Genomic DNA, 18,709 nt, shown 5'->3' with positions numbered 1-18,709 from the left:
GGTGAGGCTTTGATTTGTATAAGCAAAAAAATCCCAAGAGTGGATGAGAAGGCTGATACCAGCTGTTAACAATGGGAAATTGCAATCCTTCCGCTACTTTCCAGATCTGAGCCAGTTCTGAGATTTGGAATCCATCAACTCAAGGGGAGTTTGGGTTTTTTTGAAGACCTTCCAACTGTACCACAAGAATATACAATAAATATTTCTCCAAAGGACCTGTGGCTGTTCACTAATGTATTAGGAAAACAGAATGCCCAGGCCTTTTGAGGCTTTTTGATATAGGATCTAAGATGACACAAATCTAAAACTTACCATTGCCCTCCAGACAGAGGTCAGCTGATAAATGGAGTCCTGGCCCAAATCCATCTCAGTGGGCCCAGTGGGGACAGACTCACCCTATGGCCATGTCCCTGAGAAAATAATTGGGGTATGTTTAGCAGGGGGATAGATGCCCAGCACATTGGTTACTTAACCTGTAGCACAGGTAGGTCATAGGAAAAAGGGTCAAGTGGAAACTCCTGCACACCCTGCCCTTCCCCAGCCAATCAAAGTGGCAAGAAAGAAGTACCACACCCTGGCCAGGCGCGGTGGCTCACGCCTGTAATCCCAGCACTCAGAGGCTGAGGCAAGTGGATCAGCTGAGGTCGGGAGTTCGAGACCAGCCTGACCAACATGGAGAAACCTCGTCTCTACTAAAAATACAAAATTAGCTGGGCATGGTGGCACATGCCTGTAATCCCAGCTACTAGGAAGGCTGAGGCAGGAGAATCGCTTGAACCCAGGAGGCAGAGGTTGCGGTGAGCCAAGATCACGCCATTGCACTCCAGCCTGGACAAGAGCAAAACTCCATCTCAAAAAAAAAAAGAATACCACACCCTGAATGGAACTGAAGTGATTATTACTGCCCTCAAAGATGCAAAAGACACTCCTTCTGTATGGCTTCTGTAAAAAACAGATGAGTTGTGGCCGTTAATGGTTGTCTGCCACAAACCCATCCACAACAGCTGTGCTGGGACGGTTCAACATGGCCCCTGGCTCTTGGTATGCAGTTATTATCTAGTGAAAGCATTCACTTTACTTTTTTTTTTGAGACGGAGTCTCGCTCTGTCACCCAGGCTGGAGTGCAGTGGCGCAATGTCGGCTCACTGCGACCTCTGCCTCCCGGGTTCGAGCGACTCTCCCACCTCAGCCTCCCAAGTAGCTTGGACTACAGGCACCTGCCATCATGCCCAGCTAATTGTATCTTTAGTAGAGACAGTGTTTTGCCATTTTGGCCAGGCTGGTCTCGAACTCCTGACCTCAGGTGATCCGACCGCCTCAGCCTTCCAAAGTGCTGGGATTACAGGCATGAGTCACTGTGCCTGACCCCAAATCCAAATTTTCTAAAAGCGAAACCAGTAGGAATAGTTTTCTCCATCTGTAAGTATTCAATAACCAACACATCATTTGTTATAACAGTCCTGAGGCATTACAAGATGTTATAAGTTTATTCTGAATCTCATTCAATTGTGTTCAATGTGGCTCAATTCTTTACAAATTAAAATTCTTGAATATATGTTAAAAATTAAAGTCTTAATGTTTCTTCCTTAACTAGACTGGATACACATCAGTTTAACTATGCAAAAGGTAATGCTGGCATGGTTTACTGGGACCCTAAGTGTGGGGAAGGGACTCTGGCTCCAGTGAACTGGCGAGTGTGGAACCTCCCGACACCTTCTGAGGACCTCCTGCCTGTCGTGTTGCTGTGGAGCTCTCACTCCTCAGGCATCCCGATGTTGAGTGACACAAACTCTATCACTGGAATCAATGCTGCTGCAACGACAAGACTTCTTCCTGGTGTTCAGATGCTAAAGTTTAAAACAACCACGACAACACGAGCGCACGTGGCAGTTACAGTGCTTCTCCCTCTCCAGTGTGGACTCGCTGATGTTTGGAAAGATTGGACTTGCTACAGAAGGTCTTTCCACAGTGATGACACCAGTAGGGCTTTTCCCCAGTGTGGATTCTGTGGTGTTTATTGAAGTTGGAGCTGTGGTTGAAGGCTTTCCCACACTCCTTACACTTATATGGCTTCTCTCCGGTGTGAAGTCTCTGGTGGGAGCTGAGGCCCGCGTGCTGACTGAAGCTCTTCCCACATTCGTTACACTGATAAGGCTTCTCCCCAGTGTGGATCCGATAGTGACGAATGAGGCTGCCTTTCCCACTGAAAGCCTTGCCACAATCTTTGCACTGATACGGCGCCTCCTCGGTGTGCATTCTCTGATGTTTAAGAAGGTCTGAGCTCTGCCCAAAGGCTTTTCCACACTTACAGTCGTAGGGCCGGTCCACCAAGTGTGTTCTGTAGTGGAGGGTGAGGTTTGAGCTGTGGCTGAAAGCTTTCCCACACTTGGTGCACACGTAAGGTTTCTCCCCAGTGTGTGTTCTCCGGTGTTTGGTGAGATTTGAGCTATTACTAAAGGCTTTGCCACACTCAGCACATATATAACGTCTCTCTCCTGGGGTAGGTTTAGTAGGAACTGATTCTCTACCTTTCTTGGAGCCTGACTCTTGAAGAGGGGGTTTTGCTCCTTTTTCATTTTCAAGTTTTACGCACTGCCTCTCTAACCTGGCCTCAGGTTTATTGGCGATAATCACAGAAATTATATCCCCTTTGAGCCCATCTGCTTCAGAACCTTTCTGCTCATCTGCTGATTCCTCATGCTGGGTACTCAATCTGCAATCTGAAACAATAAGCAGATTAAGGATACTTCAGTTGTTTCTTGTTCTGAGGAAGAAACTGTTTACCAGAGAAATAGAACCATCAGGTGAGACTGACAGATACTGAAGGGTGACTAAATAGAGCTCATGATAGCGCACAGATACAAGTAAATCAGCATGCAATCTAGTTTACAATGCTGCACTTCTTTATTTGAGACGGAGTCTCACTGTCAGCAGGCGGGAATGCAGGCGACCTCGGCTCACTGCAATCTCCAACTCCCTGATTCAAGCGATTCTCCTGCCTCAGCCTCCAGAGTAGCTGGAATTACAGGCACATGCCACCACACCATTTTTTGTACTTTTTTTTTAGTATAGATGGGGTTTCGACATGTTGGCCAGGATGGTCTTGATCTCCTGACCTTGTGATCCGCCCACCTCAGCCTCCCAAAGTGCTGGGATTACAGGCGTCAGCCACCAGGCCCGGCCTCCATACCACACTTTCACACAAGCCCCCACCCGAAGCATTAGGATGTGAAGAGAACATGGCTTTTTCTGCCAGAAAAACAACTTCACATACAGAAGGCAAAATGCAGGACATAGGAAAGTGGTAGCCGGGCACAGGAGCTTACGCCTGTAATCCCAGCACTTTGGGAGCTGAGGTGGGAGGATGGTTTGAATCTGGGAGTTCAAGACCAGCTGGGGCAACATAAGGAGACCCTATTTCCACAAAAAGTAAAAATAAAAAAATTAGGCAGGCATGGTGTGCCCCTGTGGTTCCAGCTACTTGGGATACTAAGGTGAGATCACTTAAGCCTGGAAAGTCAAGGTTGCAGTGGGTCAAGGCGGCAGTGAGCCATGATTGTGCCAGCCTGGGCAACAAAGTGAGACCCTATCTTTTAAAAAATACTTATTTATTTCTGTTGCCCAGGCTGGAGTGCAGTGGTGTTATGTTGGCTCACCGCAGCCTCCGCGCCTGGGTTCAAGTGATTCTCCTGACTCAGCCTCCTGAATAGCTGGGACCAGAAGCACCTAGCACCAAAAATTAGCCCAGCTAATTTTTGTATTTTTAACAGAGATGGGGTTCACCATGTTGGCCAGGCTGGTGTCAAACTCCTGACATCAGGTGATCCACCTGCTGGATTACAGACGTAAGCCACCGCACCCAGCTTTTTTTTTTGTTTTTTTTTGAGACGGAGTTTTGCTCCTGTTGTCTAGGTTGGAGTGCAATGGTGCAATATTGGCTCACCACAACCTCCACCTCCCAGGTTCAAGCGACTCTCCTGCCTCAGCCTCCTGACTAGCTGGGAGTATAGGCATGTGCCACCACGCCTGGCTTATTTTGTATTTTTAGTAGAGACAGGGTTTCTCCATGTTCTAGACCATAGTCAGGCTGGTCTAGAACTCCTGACCTCAGGTGATCCACCCGCCTCGGCCTCCCAAAGTGTTGGAATTACAGGCATGAGCCACCACGCTCGGCCTTTTTTAATTAAAAAAAAAAAAATTTTTTTTTTGATTAAAAAAAATTGATTGCTGCAGGGCCAGAGGTAAGGAAAATGACAAGGACAATTAAGGAAGAGGCTGAGTGGCAAACTCACAAAAACCCATGTTCCCACAGCAATTGAACATAAAAGCAATCAGGACATTCTGACCATTTACAATCATTCCAGCCCCAGATCCGTATCAATCGGAACGAAAGTGCGTGATCTCCAGGAGGGCTTAACCTCATCATTTCACTCACACTGGCTACGTCTTGTAATTTAGTTATAAAGTGACACTCACTGTTGAAACCAGATGGAACCAGTTTATCTTTTTAGAACGCCTCACCAGGCAGTCACACCTCTTCAAAGTCCACCTGGTCATCCACATCAGGGAAAAGGGGAGTAAGAGAAATTCCCTCTGAAAAATGGGCCCCCTTTGAGAACTGTTAGTCCTCTGAGGGTACGGAAGCCTGTCAGCAAGCTACCTTCCTCCAAAGCCCTTTCCCCTTCCCTAGGAACTGCCCTGACAGCTTCTCTCTCTCTGCCCAGCTGTCTGTCTCCTTCCTTTGCTGACAGTGACTATCAGCTGCTTCCAGGCTCACTCTCTCCTCCCCATCTGCTGGGGGTCAGAGCTTCAGCAGCTAAAGTCCTTTTCACTCTCCATAATTAGCAATCGCTTGCCTACACGCAGACTTCTCTTCGAGTCACTGCACAGCCATGGACTACATGTGTGGGAAAGAAGTAACTTCATAAAACTTTATTTTTGTTTTGTTTTGAGACAGGGTCTGGCTCTGTTGCCCAGGTGGGAGTACAGTGGCATGATCTTAGCTCACTGCAACCTCCACCTCCCAGGCTCAAATGATCCTCCTGCCTCAGCCTCCCAAGTAGCTGGGACCCCAGGCACTAGTCACCACACCTGGCTAATTTTTGTATTTTTTGTACAGATGGGGTTTTACCATGTTGCTCAGGCTGGCATCGAACTCCTGGCCTCAAGTGATCCATCTGCCTTGGCCTCCCAAAGTGCAGGGATTACAGGTGTGAGCCACCATGCCCAGCCAAAAGTTAACATTTTAAAAAACAGCTGAATGAGGCAAAAATTAAAAAAGAATTTACCAGGACTATTTATGTCATTGTCTTCCAGGCTGCACTGTTACTGCTGGGTAGTTTGCAATTAGTCTAATCAGCATTCCTTTGAGGTGGTAATCTGTCTTTTATGTCTTGGTTACTTTTGAGACGGGGTCTCACTCTGTCGCCCAGGCTGAAGTGCAGTGGCGCAATCTTGGGTCACTGCCTCCACCACAACCTCTACCTCCTGGGTTCAGGTGATTTTCCTGCCTCAGCCTCCCAAGTAGCTGGGACTACAGGCGTGCGCCAACACGCTCAACTAATTTTTGTATTTTTAGTAGGGATGTTTTTCTTTCTTTTTCTTTTTGATGGGGTCTTACTCTGTTGCACCAGGCCAGAGTGCAGTGACGCGATCTTGACTTACTGCAACCTCCGCCTCCCAGGTTCAAGCAATTCCCCCCGCCTCAGCCTCCGGAGTAGCTGGGACTACAGGTGCGTGCCACCATGCCCAGCTGATATGGGGTTTCTCTATGTTGGCCAGGCTGGTCTCGAACTCCTGACCTCAGGTGATCCTCCTGCATCAGTCTCCGAAAGTGTTGGGATTACAGGTGTGAGCCACCATGTCCAGCCAGTCTGGGTTATTTTTTTTTTTTTTTTTTTTGAGATGGAGCCTCGCTCTGTCACCAGGCTGGAGTGCAATGGCGCGATCTCGGCTCACTGCAACCTCCGCCTCCTGGCTTCAAGTGATTCTCCTGCCTCAGCCTCCCGAGTAGCTGGGACTACTGGTGCATGCCACCATGACCAGCTAATTTTTGTATTTTTAGTAGAGACGGGGTTTCATCATGTTGGCCAGGATGATCTTGATCTCCTGACCTCGTGATCCGCCCACCTCGGTCTCCCAAAGTGTTGGGATTACAGGCGTGAGCCACTGCGCCCAGCCTACTTTTAAGACATTCTATAAATTTAGACATTCTGCAGTTTTACTCATTATCTATATTTTATTTATCTTACTTGGGATTGTTTCCTGAATCTTAGGATTTATATATTTCATCACTCTGGACAACTTAGCATTTTCTCTTGGTCACTAGTCTCTCTTCCTGACTCTTTTTTTTTTTTTTTGAGACAGGGTCTAGCTCTGTTGCCCAGGCTGGAATGCAGTGGCATGATCTCCGCTCACTGCAACCTCTGCCTCCCAGGTTTAAGTGATTCTCATGTCTCAGCCTCCTGAATAGCTGGGATTCCAGGCAAGTGCCATCATGCCCAATTTTTTTATTTTTTATTTTTATTTTTATTTTTTTGAGACTGAGTCTGGCTCTGTCGCCCAGGCTGGAGTGCAGTGGCCGGATCTCAGCTCACTGCAAGCTCCGCCTCCCGGGTTTACGCCATTCTCCTGCCTCAGCCTCCGGAGTAGCTGGGATCACAGGCGCCCGCCACCTCGCCCGGCTAGTTTTTTGTATTTTTTTTTTTTTTTTTTTTGAGACGGAGTCTCGCTCTGCCACCCAGGCTGGAGTGCAGTGGCCGGATCTCAGCTCACTGCAAGCTCCGCCTCCCGGGTTCACGCCATTCTCCTGCCTCAGCCTCCCGAGTAGCTGGGACTACAGGCGCCCGCCACCTCGCCCGGCTAGTTTTTTGTTTTTTTTTTTTGTAGTTTTTAGTAGAGACGGGGTTTCACAGTGTCAGCCAGGATGGTCTCGATCTCCTGACCTCGTGATCCGCCCGTCTCGGCCTCCCAAAGTGCTGGGATTACAGGCTTGAGCCACCGCGCCCGGCCGTTTTTTGTATTTTTTAGTAGAGACGGGGTTTCACCGTGTTAGCCAGGATGGTCTCGATCTCCTGACCTTGTGATCCGCCCGTCTCAGCCTCCCAAAGTGCTGGGATTACAGGCTTGAGCCACCGCGCCCGGCTAATTTTTTTATTTTTAGTAGAGGCAGGGTTTCACTATGTTGGCCAGTCTGGTCTTGAACTCCTGGCTCCAAGAGATCTGCCAGCCTAGGCCTTCCAAAGTGCTGGGATGACTGGTGTGAGCCACCATGTCTGTCCTCTCCAACTCTGTCCTCCTCCTCTGGAACAGCTATTAAACATACGCTGGACATCCTCATCTGATCCCATACTGATGTCCAATGCCTGCCACCTTCATCTTTCTAAGCAGTATTTCAGATGACTTCCTCACATCTACCTCTGTTTGCTAATCATGTCCTTGATTATTTAAAACAGCCACTGCATTCTTAATTTCAATGACTACAGTTTTCACTTTTAGAAATTCTATTTTGTTTTTATCAAAGGTGCCTGTTTGTGTTTTTATTAACAATTTCTTGGTTGGGCGCGGTAGCTCATGCCTGTAATCCCAGCACTTTGGGAGACCGAGAAGAGCGGATCATGAGGTCAGGAGTTCGAGACCAGTCTGGCCAATGTGAAACCCATCTCTACTAAAAATACAAAAATTCGCTGAGCATGGTGGCGGGCGCCTGTAATCCCAGCTACTCAGGAGGCTGAGGCAGGAGAATCACTTGAAACCAGAAGGTGGAGGTTCCAGTGGGCCAAGATGGCGCCACCGTATTCCAGCCTGGGCAACAAGAGCGAAACTCTGTTTAAAAAAAAAAAAAAAAAGACTGGGCGCGGTGGCTCAAGCCTGTAATCCCAGCACTTTGGGAGGCCGAGACGGGCGGATCACAAGGTCAGGAGATCGAGACCATACTGGCTAACACGGTGAAACCCCGTCTCTACTAATAAATACAAAAAACTAGCCGGGCGAGGTGGCAGGCGCCTGTAGTCCCAGCTACTTGGGAGGCTGAGGCAGAAGAATGGCGTGAACCCGGGCGGCGGAGCTTGCAGTGAGCTGAGATCCGGCCACTGCACTCCAGCCTGGGCGACAGAGCGAGACTCCGTCTCAAAAAAAAAAAAAAAAAAAAAGAGCTGGGCACGTGGTGGTACGTGCCTGTAGTTCCAGCTACTTGGGAGGCTGAGGCAGAAGAATCTCTTGAACCTGGGAGGCAGAGGTTGCACTGAGCTGAGATTGCATCACTGCACTCCAGCCTGGAGACAGAGGCAGACTCCATCTCAAAAAAAAAGAATAAAGACTTTATGCTTTCTAAAGCTTTCAGAGTCAACTTCCCTTTCCTTAGGAGGGCCCAGCAGCTTTGTCTTCTGTCCCATCTGGGTACTAAAACCCAAGCCTGTTCCTGGCTCTGATAATCCTTCCACTCCACCCTCTTCTTTGTGTAATACTGCCAAGGGGCTACACCAAGAGATATGGAAAATAAAACTGACCAGATAGGTCTCTGGCTATTTTTATCTCTAATTACTGTGGCAACTCTGGGGAGACCCCAATTGCCTGGAGAGGTCTACTGTGTTCACCATAAACTGTGAAGAATTTAGTTAAGAGTTTAATTTTTCGGTGGCTCAAGCCTGTAATCCCAGCACTTTGGGAGGCCGAGACGGGCGGATCACGAGGTCAGGAGATCGAGACCATCCTGGCTAATATGGTGAAACCCCGTCTCTACTAAAAATACAAAAAACTAGCCGGGCGAGGTGGTGGGCGCCTGTAGTCCCAGCTACTCGGGAGGCTGAGGCAGAAGAATGGCGTAAACCCGGGAGGCGGAGCTTGCAGTGAGCTGAGATCCGGCCACTGCACTCCAGCCTGAGCGACAAAGCGAGACTCCGTCTCAAAAAAAAAAAAAAAAAAAAAAGAGATTAATTTTTTACTTTTCCTAGAAAATGTGATTTTTAACTCGGCTCAAAACTCTATTTCCACGAGGGAGTTTCATGTTTCAGACACAGCAAGCATGGAGGGAGATTTCTGAGGGCCATGGACTCTTGTCATGAAATCACACCACACACAAAAATAGTGGCCTACACCACCAACACGTAAGCAAAGTCCTGGTTTGAAACTATTAGGATTTGGAATAACATGCCATATTTTTGCAAACATATAATTAAACATTAACTCTTGTTTCAAAAATTTAGTTCTAATCCTTCAGGTAAATGAAGGTACTTAAGAGTAGAAACCATAAAATAACAAAATAACATAGGGCCAGCCTGGGCAACATAGTGAGACCCTGTCTCTACAAAAAAAAAATATAAAGTTAGCCAGACACGGTGGTCCCAGCTACTTGGGAGGCTGAGGCGGGAGGATCACTTGAGCCCCAGAGATTGAGGCTGCCGTCCAGCCTGGGTGACAGATGGAATCCCTGTCTCAGAAAAACACACAAAAACACCCCGACAGGGGATGACCATTTATGGCCTGAGATTATTCTATAAACCATAATATATGGAGATTTGAGCTCAGGAGTAGTCACCTAATGTATCTTTGACGTGTGAAAAACGCCCCATCTCTTTCCATAGCTTCAGAAAGGAGGCTGCCAATTATTTTCCATTTGCCCTTCCCAGATCCATTCTCTGCCCCCGCCTGTGCCCCAGTAAGCTGACCCTAAGGGCCACACTGTCTTGTCTTTCCTGCCCTCTGGCTGCCAACTGGGTTTGCCATTGGGGAACAAAAGCAGGAGATTTAAGGGCAGGAGGAGGGTGCAGTTGGGGTATTTATTCCGTTTTCTCCTCACCCCACGGCAGGGCCTGCAGCCACAACTTCTATCGAGTGACCCCCTCCTCCAAGACTATAGGTCTTACCTGGTTCTGGTAACAAGGCCCCGCCTCTGCCCGTCCCTTTAGGCTCACAGGGAGTAACAGCTTTTCACTGTTGTCGGGTGCAACACTATTCCTTACTGGTTCATTCGAACTGTCTACACCTCTGTTAACAGTTTCTTTATTAAACTCACTTCAATCGACCCTTTAAAAAAAAATTATTTGTAATACCGAAACTTCAAAGAGAAACTGATCCTTTAAGAGTGACCCATCCCCATGCTAGGGCCCAGGTGAAGACAGGCTTACTTGGGGGAGGAAAGGGGACTATGTCCACCCAGTCAGCCCAACCAATCAAGTCAATCTATGAAATCACCTCACAACAAAGAATTACAAATTATTCTGCTTCTCCAACCACAGAGGCCCGGGGCACTGAACAGGAGTCTAACGGCTGGTCCTCACCTCGGGTCTTTCTCGGATCTTGAGTGAACTCCTGCTCCTCACCAGTCTCTTGGATGTACAGGGGCCCCCAAGACTCGTATTTGTGACTGGTCTCCAAGGGCTGTGGCTGCACGCTGCTCGGGGATTCCTTTGCGGTTCCCGAGGAGGATATCTTCTCCCATACCGGCTTCTGTTCATTTGGAGGAGTTGAGACCTAAAGACAATTAGGAATGGCTGGGTTTGTGCATGGCTCACTTTTAAGAACAAGAATGAAAATCCCAGGAGAGCTATACAGAACCTCTAGGAAAGAGAAAAGGAAAACACCCATCCTGTTCCATTCCCAAGGCTAAAAGTTAGTTTTGGATGACAGAGAAATATAGGAGGAAACAAGGTCTAATTCAGTAGAAATTTCCATTCAGCGAAGCTTACTGTATGGACAAACCCTTGTTCCTGCCTAGAATGTTTGGCTCCCAATCTCCTAGAATAACAAAGGTCTTCCCGCCTACCTGGTGTCCTGGCTCATCCAGTTCCCGCTCCAGATCTTCGAGGAGAGTGACAGCCTCTTCAGCGCTCTCCGGGCAGTGTTCCTGCACCCACGCCTGGAGCTCCTGGGGCAGGATGGTCAGGAACTGCTCCAGCACCAGTAGCTCCAGAATCTGCTCCTTGGTGTGGATCTCGGGCCTCAGCCACTCACAGCAGAGCACCCGGAGCTGGCTCAGGGCCTCTCGGGGCCCGGGGGTGTCATGGTACCCAAACTGCCTGAACCGCTGGCGGAACATCTCCAGGCTAGGAAGGCACTTGCCTTTCTCTTCTTTCTCCTCGACTTTTACCATCAGAGGCCCCACCTGCTCCTGTGGAGGCCTAGGGCCCAGAACTGGGGCCATGCCTAGTACCTTGGTCATCATATAAACTCCAGAAACAGCCTCACTAAAGATGGGACTCTGTGGGGCAGGAATATTGGTTCCTTTGGGTTTCCAGTTCTTTAGGGTCACACGTTAAACCTAAGAAAATAGTTACCATAAAATAATCAAACTGAAGTGTTTTTGGGTCTTTACAGCCATACCTTTAGCACAATAAATTGTGGAAATTATGTCCACCATAAAACTACCATATAAAAACAACTGCTCAAAATCTTTCTGGAATGAGCTGGGTACAGTGGCTCATGCCTATAATTCTAGCACTCTGGGAGGCCGAGGCGGGTGGATCACCTGAGGTCAGGTGTTTGAGACCAGCCTGGCCAACATGGTGAAACCCTGTCTCTACTAAAAATACAAAATTAGCCAGGCATGGTGGTGGACGCCTGTAATCCCAGCTACTTGGGAGGCTGAGACAGGAGAATTGCTTGAACCCTGGTAGCGGAGTTTGCAGTGAGCAGAGATCGTGCCACTGCATTCCAGCCTGGGCAACAGAGTGAGATTCCATCTCTAAAAAAAAGTCTTTCTGCAATTAGTTCAGGATATCCTACTTTGATTTCAGTGGTCTCCACTCTCCTAAAAAGTGCAATGTGGCACAATTTTAAAATTAACTTTGCTCCAAAACTAGTTCAGAATTTCACCATTATAGATATTATAGTTTCTGGGATTTTATCAAGCTATCTACTGGCTAGATGCCATCTGTTTAAACCTAAGACATTCAGCTTGAGCAATGAAAATTCACTAGTCAAGGCCAGGCACGGTGGCTCACCCCTGTAATCCCAGCACTTCGGGAGGCCGAGGCAGGGGGATCATGAAGTCAAGAGATCAACACCATCCGGGCTAACATGGTGAAACCCCATCTCTACTAAAAATACAAAAAATTAGCCAGGCGTGGTGGTGGGCACCTGTGGTCCCAGCTACTCGGGAGGCTGAGGCAAGAGAATGCGTGAACCCTGGAAGCGGAGCTTGCAGTGAGCGGAGATTGCGCCACTGCACTCTAGCCTGGGCAACAAGAGTGAAACTCCGTCTCAAAAAAAAAAAAGGAAAACTCACTAGTCAAATGACTGGGCCTGTCAGTATGACCTGGGTCATGCTCGAAGCGTGTAATTAACTAGTACATTAAAAATAACTGAGGTCGGGCACAGTGGCTCATGCCTGTAATCTCAGCACTCTGGGAGTCCGAGGCGGGCCTGGACTCGAGACCACCCTGGCCAACATGGTGAAATCCTGTCTCCACTAAATACAAAAATTGGCCAGGCATGGTGGCACACACCTGTAATCCCAGCTATTTGGGAGGCTGAGGTATGAGAATTGCTTGAACATGAGAGGCAGAGGTTGCAATGAGCCGAGATCTTGCCACTGCACTCCAGCCTGGGTGACAGAGCAAGACTCTGTCTCAAAAAATAAAAACAAAACAAACCGAGTGCCAGGTGCAGTGGCTCACATCTGTAATCCCAGAACTTTGAGAGGCTGAGGCGGGTGGATCACTTGAGGTCAGGAGTTTGAGACCAGCCTGGCCAACATGGTGAAACCCCGTCTCCACAAAAAATACAAAGATTAGCCAGGTGTGGTGGCACAAACCTGTGGTCCCAGCTACTCAGGAGGCTGAGGTGGGAGGATCACTTAAGCTCAGGAGGTTGAGGCTGCAGTGACCTGCAGCTGTGATTGCACTATTGAACTCCAGCCTGGGTGACAGAGCAAGACCCTGCCTCAAAAAACAAAAACAAAATCAAAATCAAAGAACAAAAAAACAAAACAAACAAACCACCCCAAAACAACCAATTATGCTAATTTCAAACACATGACAATCTCCATGGATCTGGCTTGACAGCACTTTAAAAATATTAAAAGTCGGCTGAGGCCAGGCGCGGTGGCTCACGCCTGTAATGCCAGCACTTTGGGAGGCCAAGGTGGGCGGATCACGAAGTCAGGAGATCGAGACCATCCTGGCGAACACAGCGAAACTCTGTCTCTACTGAAAATACAAAAAAAATTAGCTGGGTGTGGTGGCGGGCGCCTGTAGTCCCAGCTTCTAGGGAGGCTGAGGCAGGAGAATGGCATTAACCCGGGTGGCAGCAGAGCTTGCAGTGAGTGGAGATCGCACCACTGCACTCCAGCCTGGGTGACAGAGCGAGACTCCGTCTCAAAAAAAAAAAAAAAAGCCCAGCACGGTGGCTCACGCCTATAATCCCAGCACTTTGGGAGGCTGAGGCAGGCGGATCACGAGGTCAGGAGATCGAGACCATCCTGGCTAACACGGATGTGTTAACTTTAGTGCTAACATTCTGTAAACACGGTTCATATTTATGAAATTAAGGCTTTGATTAGTCTTTAAAAAATTAAAAAATTAAAATAAAAAAAACCATTGTTGGTGGAGTATTTAGCAGTGGAATTAAGACATCAGGAAGCAACCCAAAGCATGAAAAGGGAAACTGTAAGGCACGGAAAAAAATGCATCAGAATTATTTCCCAAAATGTGTTCAAAAGCACTATAACTAAGGCCGGGCGTGGTGACTCACGCCTGTAATCCCAGCACTTTGGGAGGCCGAGGCGGGTGGATCACCTGAAGTCAGGAGTTCAAGACCAACCTGACCAACATGGTGAAACCCCGTCTCTACTAAAAATACAAAAATTAGCTGGGAGCAGTGGCGGGCGCCTGTGATCCCAGCTACTCGGGAGGCTGAGACATGAGAATAGTGTGAACCCCGGAGGCACAGGTTGCAGTGAGCTGAGATGGCGCCACTGCACTCCAGCCTGGGCAACAGAGCGAGACTCCGTCTCAAAAACAAAACAAAACAAAACAAAAAACAACAACAAAAGTATTATAACCAATAACTTGAATAAAGGATTCTTTGGTCAAATAAGTCTGTATGTAGCCAGCATATACCACTGGAGTGCCCAAATTTAGAAATACTTAAAAATTGAGCCAGGGGAGGTGCAACGCCATCTCACCTCCTAAAACAAAGGCCCGAGCACCAAAGGCTAAAATAAACAAGAAATAATGAGGTAGCTGCGCTGGAGAGCATTCTTTAGAATATTTAAAAGGAGTGGCCAGGTGTGGTGGCTAACGGCCTTAATCCCAGCACTTCCGGAGACCAAGGCAAGCAGATCACTTGAGGCCAGGAGTTGAGACTAGCCTGGCCAACGTGGTGAACTGGGGCCATGCATAGTACCTTGGTCATCATATAAACTCCAGAAACAGCCTTACTAAAGATGGGACTCTGTGGGGTAGGAATATTGGTTCCTTTCGGTTTCTGGTTCTTTAGGGCCACATGTTAAACCTAAGAAAATATAGTTACCGGGCCGGGCGCGGTGGCTCATGCCTGTAATCCCAGCACTTTGGGAGGCCGAGGCAGGCGGATCACCTGAGGTCGGGAGTTCAAGACCAGCCTGACCAACATGGAGAAACCCCGTCTCTCCTAAAAATACAAAATTAGCCAGGCATGGTGGTTCATGCCTGTAATCTCAGCTAATTGGCAGGCTGACGCAGGAGATTCGCTTGAACCTGGGAGGCAGAGGTTGCTGTGAGCCGAGATCGCATCATTGCATTCTAGCCTGGGCAACAAGAGTGAAACTCCGTCTCAAAAAAAGAAAAAAAGAAGAAAATACAGTTACCATAAAATTACAAGTTACTGTCTCTACTAAAAATACAAAAATTAGTTGGGAGTGGTGGTGGGCACCTGTAATCCCAGCTACTTGGGAGGCTGAGGCAGGGAATCACTTGAACCTGTGAGGTGGAGGTTGTAGTGAGCCAAGATCGTGTCACTACACTCCAATCTGGACAACAGAGGAGATCTCCTCAGTGGTAGATTAACTTTACATAACTGTTAGAAAATTTCATACTCTATCCAGAGGAGGGCACCCTAAGACCAGGAAAGAAACCGGTGTTTGGGCTGTTCAGCTTCTGTGATCTGGCCTGTGAAACATGGCAAGTCAGCAGGGAGTCATGCAGCACCTGCTGGCATCACACAGGGAGCGTCATGTGGTAACGTAGCATTCATGTGGGATACACTCTGAAAACTCGGTGAATCCAAATTCACAGATGCCACTGGATCACATGACTGCCTCTGCAAATTACAGAAAAAAAAGTTTCCTTGGACATTGCTGCTGGGCAGTTGGCTGGGTAAGCTCATTAGCTAAGCGATCTATTCTAGGCTCATCAATTTTGTGGTTTTATTTTTTTTTTGAGATGGAGTCTTGCTCCGTCACCCAGGCTGGAGTGCAGTGGCATGATCTCAGCTCACTGCAACCTCTGCCTCCCGAGTTCAAGCGATTCTCATGCCTCAGCCTGCTGAGTAACTGGGATTACAGGTGCGTGCCACCACGCCCGGCTAATTTTTGTATTTTTAGTAGAGATGGGGTTTCACCATGTTCACCAGGCTGGTCTTGAACTCCTGACCTCAAGTGATCTGCCCACCTCAGTCTCCCAAAGTGCTGGGATTACACGTGTGAGCTACCACACCCAGTGGCACATCAGTTTTGCGGTGCACACAACTCAAATGCACAACGCATAAAGACTACAAATGAGTAGAGGGCCAGGTGCCCTTCCTCCTTCCTGCACTCTCTCCTTGGTGATTTCACTAGTTGCATGGTTGTAATTACCAATTATATACTCACAACTGCCCAAACTGTACCTCCAACTTAGATATCCCTTCTGACCTCCAGACTCATACAACCAACTATCCACTTGCCATTACCACCTGGATGTCCAGTAAGACATCTCAAGCTTAACATGTCCAAAACCGAATTCCCATCTCTCCCTCCAAAGCTGCTCATCTCAGATAATGGCAACTCTCATTGTTCTTTTTACTCAGACCGAAAAACCTGGGGTCATCCCTTGACTCCTCTTTCACATTTTTTAAAAATTTAAAATATTTCTTTTTTAGAGACAGTGTCTTGGTCTGTTGCCTAGACTGGAGTGCAGTGGTGCAAACACAGCTCATGGACGCCTCGAACTCCTGGTCTCAAGCCATCTTCCTGCCTTGGTCTCCCAAAGTTCTGGGTTTACAGGTGTGAACCACTTCACTGGGTCTTTATTTTATTGTTTTTAAATTACAGAGGCAGGGTCTTGCTTTGTTGCCCAGGTTGGAGTGTAGTGGTGCCATGATAGCTCACTGCAGCCTTGAACACCTGGCCTCAAGCAATCCTCTTGCCTCAGCCTCCGAAGTACCCAGGACTACAGGTGTGTGTCACCACATCTGGCTAATTAAAAATATTTATTTATTTATTTGTAGAAACGAAGTCTTGCTTTGTTGCCCAGGCTGAGGTATAACTTGAGCTCAAGAGTTCGGGGCTGCAGGGTTGTGACACTGTGCTCCAGCCTGGGTGACAAAGGAATACCTTGTCTCTTAAAAAATAAAGCATGAGGCTAGAAATCAGACGCTTCATTACTAACTCACATTGTCTACAATCACAGTGACTTTTTAAAAGCTATCTAGACTGTTTATCTCAAGAAGCCCATCAAGCAAAATTTCATGGTCTATCATAAACAGAAGGCCCTTGTTCTGTGTCCATTTTCCCTCCTCCTTTACGCCAATCTCCCAAAGCTTATATGCCCTTATGAAAGGGCCCCAAGTCCATTCTGTAACAAGATGAGGTGTAAAAAAAAATCAAATTATCATAGATTCTAAAAACAGAACAGCACTTACAACTTGTGCTAAAATGTTTCACACTCAGCCCGTACCTGAAAATCCCTAGGCGGCCGGGCACGGTGGCTCACGCCTGTAATCCCAGCACTTTGGGAGGCTGAGGCGGGTGGATCACGAGGTCAGGAGATCGAGACCATCCTGGCTAACGTGGTGAAACCCCATCTCTACTAAAAAATACAAAAAATTAGCCGGGCGTTGTGGCAGGGGCCTGTAGTCCCAGCTACTTGGGAGGCTGAGGGATGAGGGAGGAGAACTGCGTGAACCCGGGAGGCGGAGCTTGCAGTGAGCAGAGATGGCGCCACTGCACTCCAGCCTGGGAGACAGAGCGAGGCTCCATCTCAAAAAAAAAAACAAAACCAAAAACAAAGAAAATCCCTAGGCAGGCAAATTAGATAATTCTTGAGCCACAGAATTCCACAAATTGTTACAAGTTCTTCTTCTTTTTTTTTTCTGAGACGGAGTTTCACTCTTGTTGCCCAGGCTGGAGTGCAATGGCGCGATCTCGGCTCACCGCAACCTCTGCCTCCCAGGTTCAAGCGATTCTCCTGCCTCAGCCTCCCTAATAGCTGGGATTACAGGCATGTGCCACCACGCCCGGCTAATTTTGTATTTTTGGTAGACGGGGTTTCTCCATGTTGGTCAGGCTGGTCTCGAACTCCCGACCTCAGGTGATCCGCCTGCCTCAGCCTCCCAAAGTGCTGGGATTACAGGCATGAGTCACCGTGCCCGGCCACACGAGTTCTTCTTTAACCTGAATCATATTCTGCATCATTTCAAAAATCCTAGGTTGGTCCAAAACCAATACTCACTTTCTCCATAGCAGCCTTCCAATACTTGAAAACAATTGTCTTGCCTCTTAACTCTTTTCCTTGCCACAGCTCAACTGTTCCTTAGATTTCGTGGGTTTCCAAGTACCTCACCCACCAAATCAACTTTCCTTTTTTTTGGGGGGGGGGGGGAACCAAGTGTCGCTCTGTCGCCCAGGCCGGAGTGCAGTGGCATGATCTCGGCTCACTGCAACCTCCGCCTACTGGGTTCAAGCGATTCTCCTGCCTTAGCCTCCCGAGTAGCTGGAATTACAGGTGCGCGCCACCACACACAGCCAATTTTGTATTTTTAGTGGGGACGGGGTTTGGCCAGGCTGGTCTCGAACTCCTGACCTCAAGTGATCCGCCAGCCTCGGCCTCCCAAAGTGCTGGGATTACAGGCGTGAGCCACCGCGCCCAGCCCAAATCAACTTTGTCTTGATACTCTTTATTTATACATGGTTCTTTAAGAATGTTTTTCTAAATCTGAGCAGATCCCTATTCTGTGTGTGCGTTCTAGCCCGAACAAAGCCCGAGGGGACTATTTCTTTCCTTGGACTGGATTCTACCCAAGACTTCTAATGACGCTCGGCTTCCCACAGGTTTCCAACCCCTTGGGCGTATTCCCATCAATGAGCCTTGCGTTCCGACCTCCAGTTCACAGAAAGGGAAAAAAGGCAGCCACGGTTAGACTGATAGACTGCTTGGCTTGGGGAGCGCACAAAAAAACTATTCTGGAACGCGAAAGAACTTCCAGAACATCTGTTCTTCCAGCTTTCATTTGTTAAAGCCCCAAGTGGAAGAAAGGCTTTCCAGGGAGCCAGCGCCTCCACCAGCTGGGGCTGGGCGGGGACGGGGAGCTCCTCCCCACAGCTCTGCTAGGACCGGTCTAGGTGAGGTCCTCGGAAGCCACAGCTGCTAAATCCACTTCTCCCTCCCCAAACCACTCAGCCAACGCTCCCTTTGTTGTCCGCCTAGCTAACCCGCGACCAGCAGGCTCACCGTGAATCAGAGCCGCTCCGGACACCGGGAAACCGCACCGCGCACCTCCGGACCGCGCAGCCGGAAGTGCGTCATAGCCCCTC

General features: G+C 48.4%; 2 protein-coding genes across 7 annotated transcripts in view; one reads left to right on the top strand and one right to left on the bottom strand.

The window, feature by feature from the left end:
- The window catches only part of ZNF3 (zinc finger protein 3), a 17,601-nt gene extending 15,881 nt beyond the window's left edge, over nucleotides 1-1,720 (top strand). Inside the window, 2 exon segments of the mRNA XM_074034511.1 lie at nucleotides 1,595-1,677; nucleotides 1,679-1,720. Of these exon segments, the coding sequence (XP_073890612.1) occupies nucleotides 1,595-1,677; nucleotides 1,679-1,720 (125 nt within the window).
- ZSCAN21 (zinc finger and SCAN domain containing 21) lies at nucleotides 1,446-18,696 on the bottom strand. Of its 6 annotated transcripts, none has more exons than XM_065541700.1 (5): nucleotides 18,627-18,696; nucleotides 16,570-16,751; nucleotides 10,763-11,257; nucleotides 10,278-10,470; nucleotides 1,446-2,720 (listed from the first exon to the last, which is right to left on the bottom strand). In XM_065541700.1, exons 3-5 carry the CDS (start codon nucleotides 11,159-11,161, stop codon nucleotides 1,891-1,893), a joined length of 1,422 nt encoding a protein of 473 aa, XP_065397772.1. In that variant the 5' UTR covers nucleotides 11,162-11,257; nucleotides 16,570-16,751; nucleotides 18,627-18,696; the 3' UTR covers nucleotides 1,446-1,890. The 6 variants fall into 6 exon arrangements, with proteins under 6 accessions (XP_065397772.1, XP_065397771.1, XP_045245440.1 ...); XM_065541699.1 differs by lacking the exon at nucleotides 16,570-16,751 and adding an exon at nucleotides 14,470-14,750; XM_045389505.2 differs by lacking the exon at nucleotides 16,570-16,751 and having other exon boundaries at nucleotides 17,628-18,696.
- Nucleotides 18,697-18,709: the final 13 nt, after the last annotated feature.

This window comes from Macaca fascicularis, chromosome 3 (genome assembly GCF_037993035.2).
Source record: "Macaca fascicularis isolate 582-1 chromosome 3, T2T-MFA8v1.1".
Taxonomy (NCBI): Eukaryota; Metazoa; Chordata; class Mammalia; order Primates; family Cercopithecidae; genus Macaca; species Macaca fascicularis.
The sequence above is the reverse complement of the archived record's forward strand: the minus strand, read 5'-3'. Positions and strand labels throughout refer to the sequence as shown.

What these genes read in the sequence shown, in the direction of transcription:
- ZSCAN21 (XM_045389505.2), bottom strand. Translation starts at nt 11,161, where the DNA reads ATGATGACCAAGGTACTAGGCATGGCCCCAGTTCTGGGCCCTAGGCCT. An exon ending in TGGATGAGCCAGGACACCAG is followed by an intron (nt 10,471 to 10,762) that starts GTAGGCGGGAAG and finishes AATTGTCTTTAG; the next exon opens with GTCTCAACTCCTCCAAATGA. An exon ending in AGATCCGAGAAAGACCCGAG is followed by an intron (nt 2,721 to 10,277) that starts GTGAGGACCAGC and finishes TTATTGTTTCAG; the next exon opens with ATTGCAGATTGAGTACCCAG.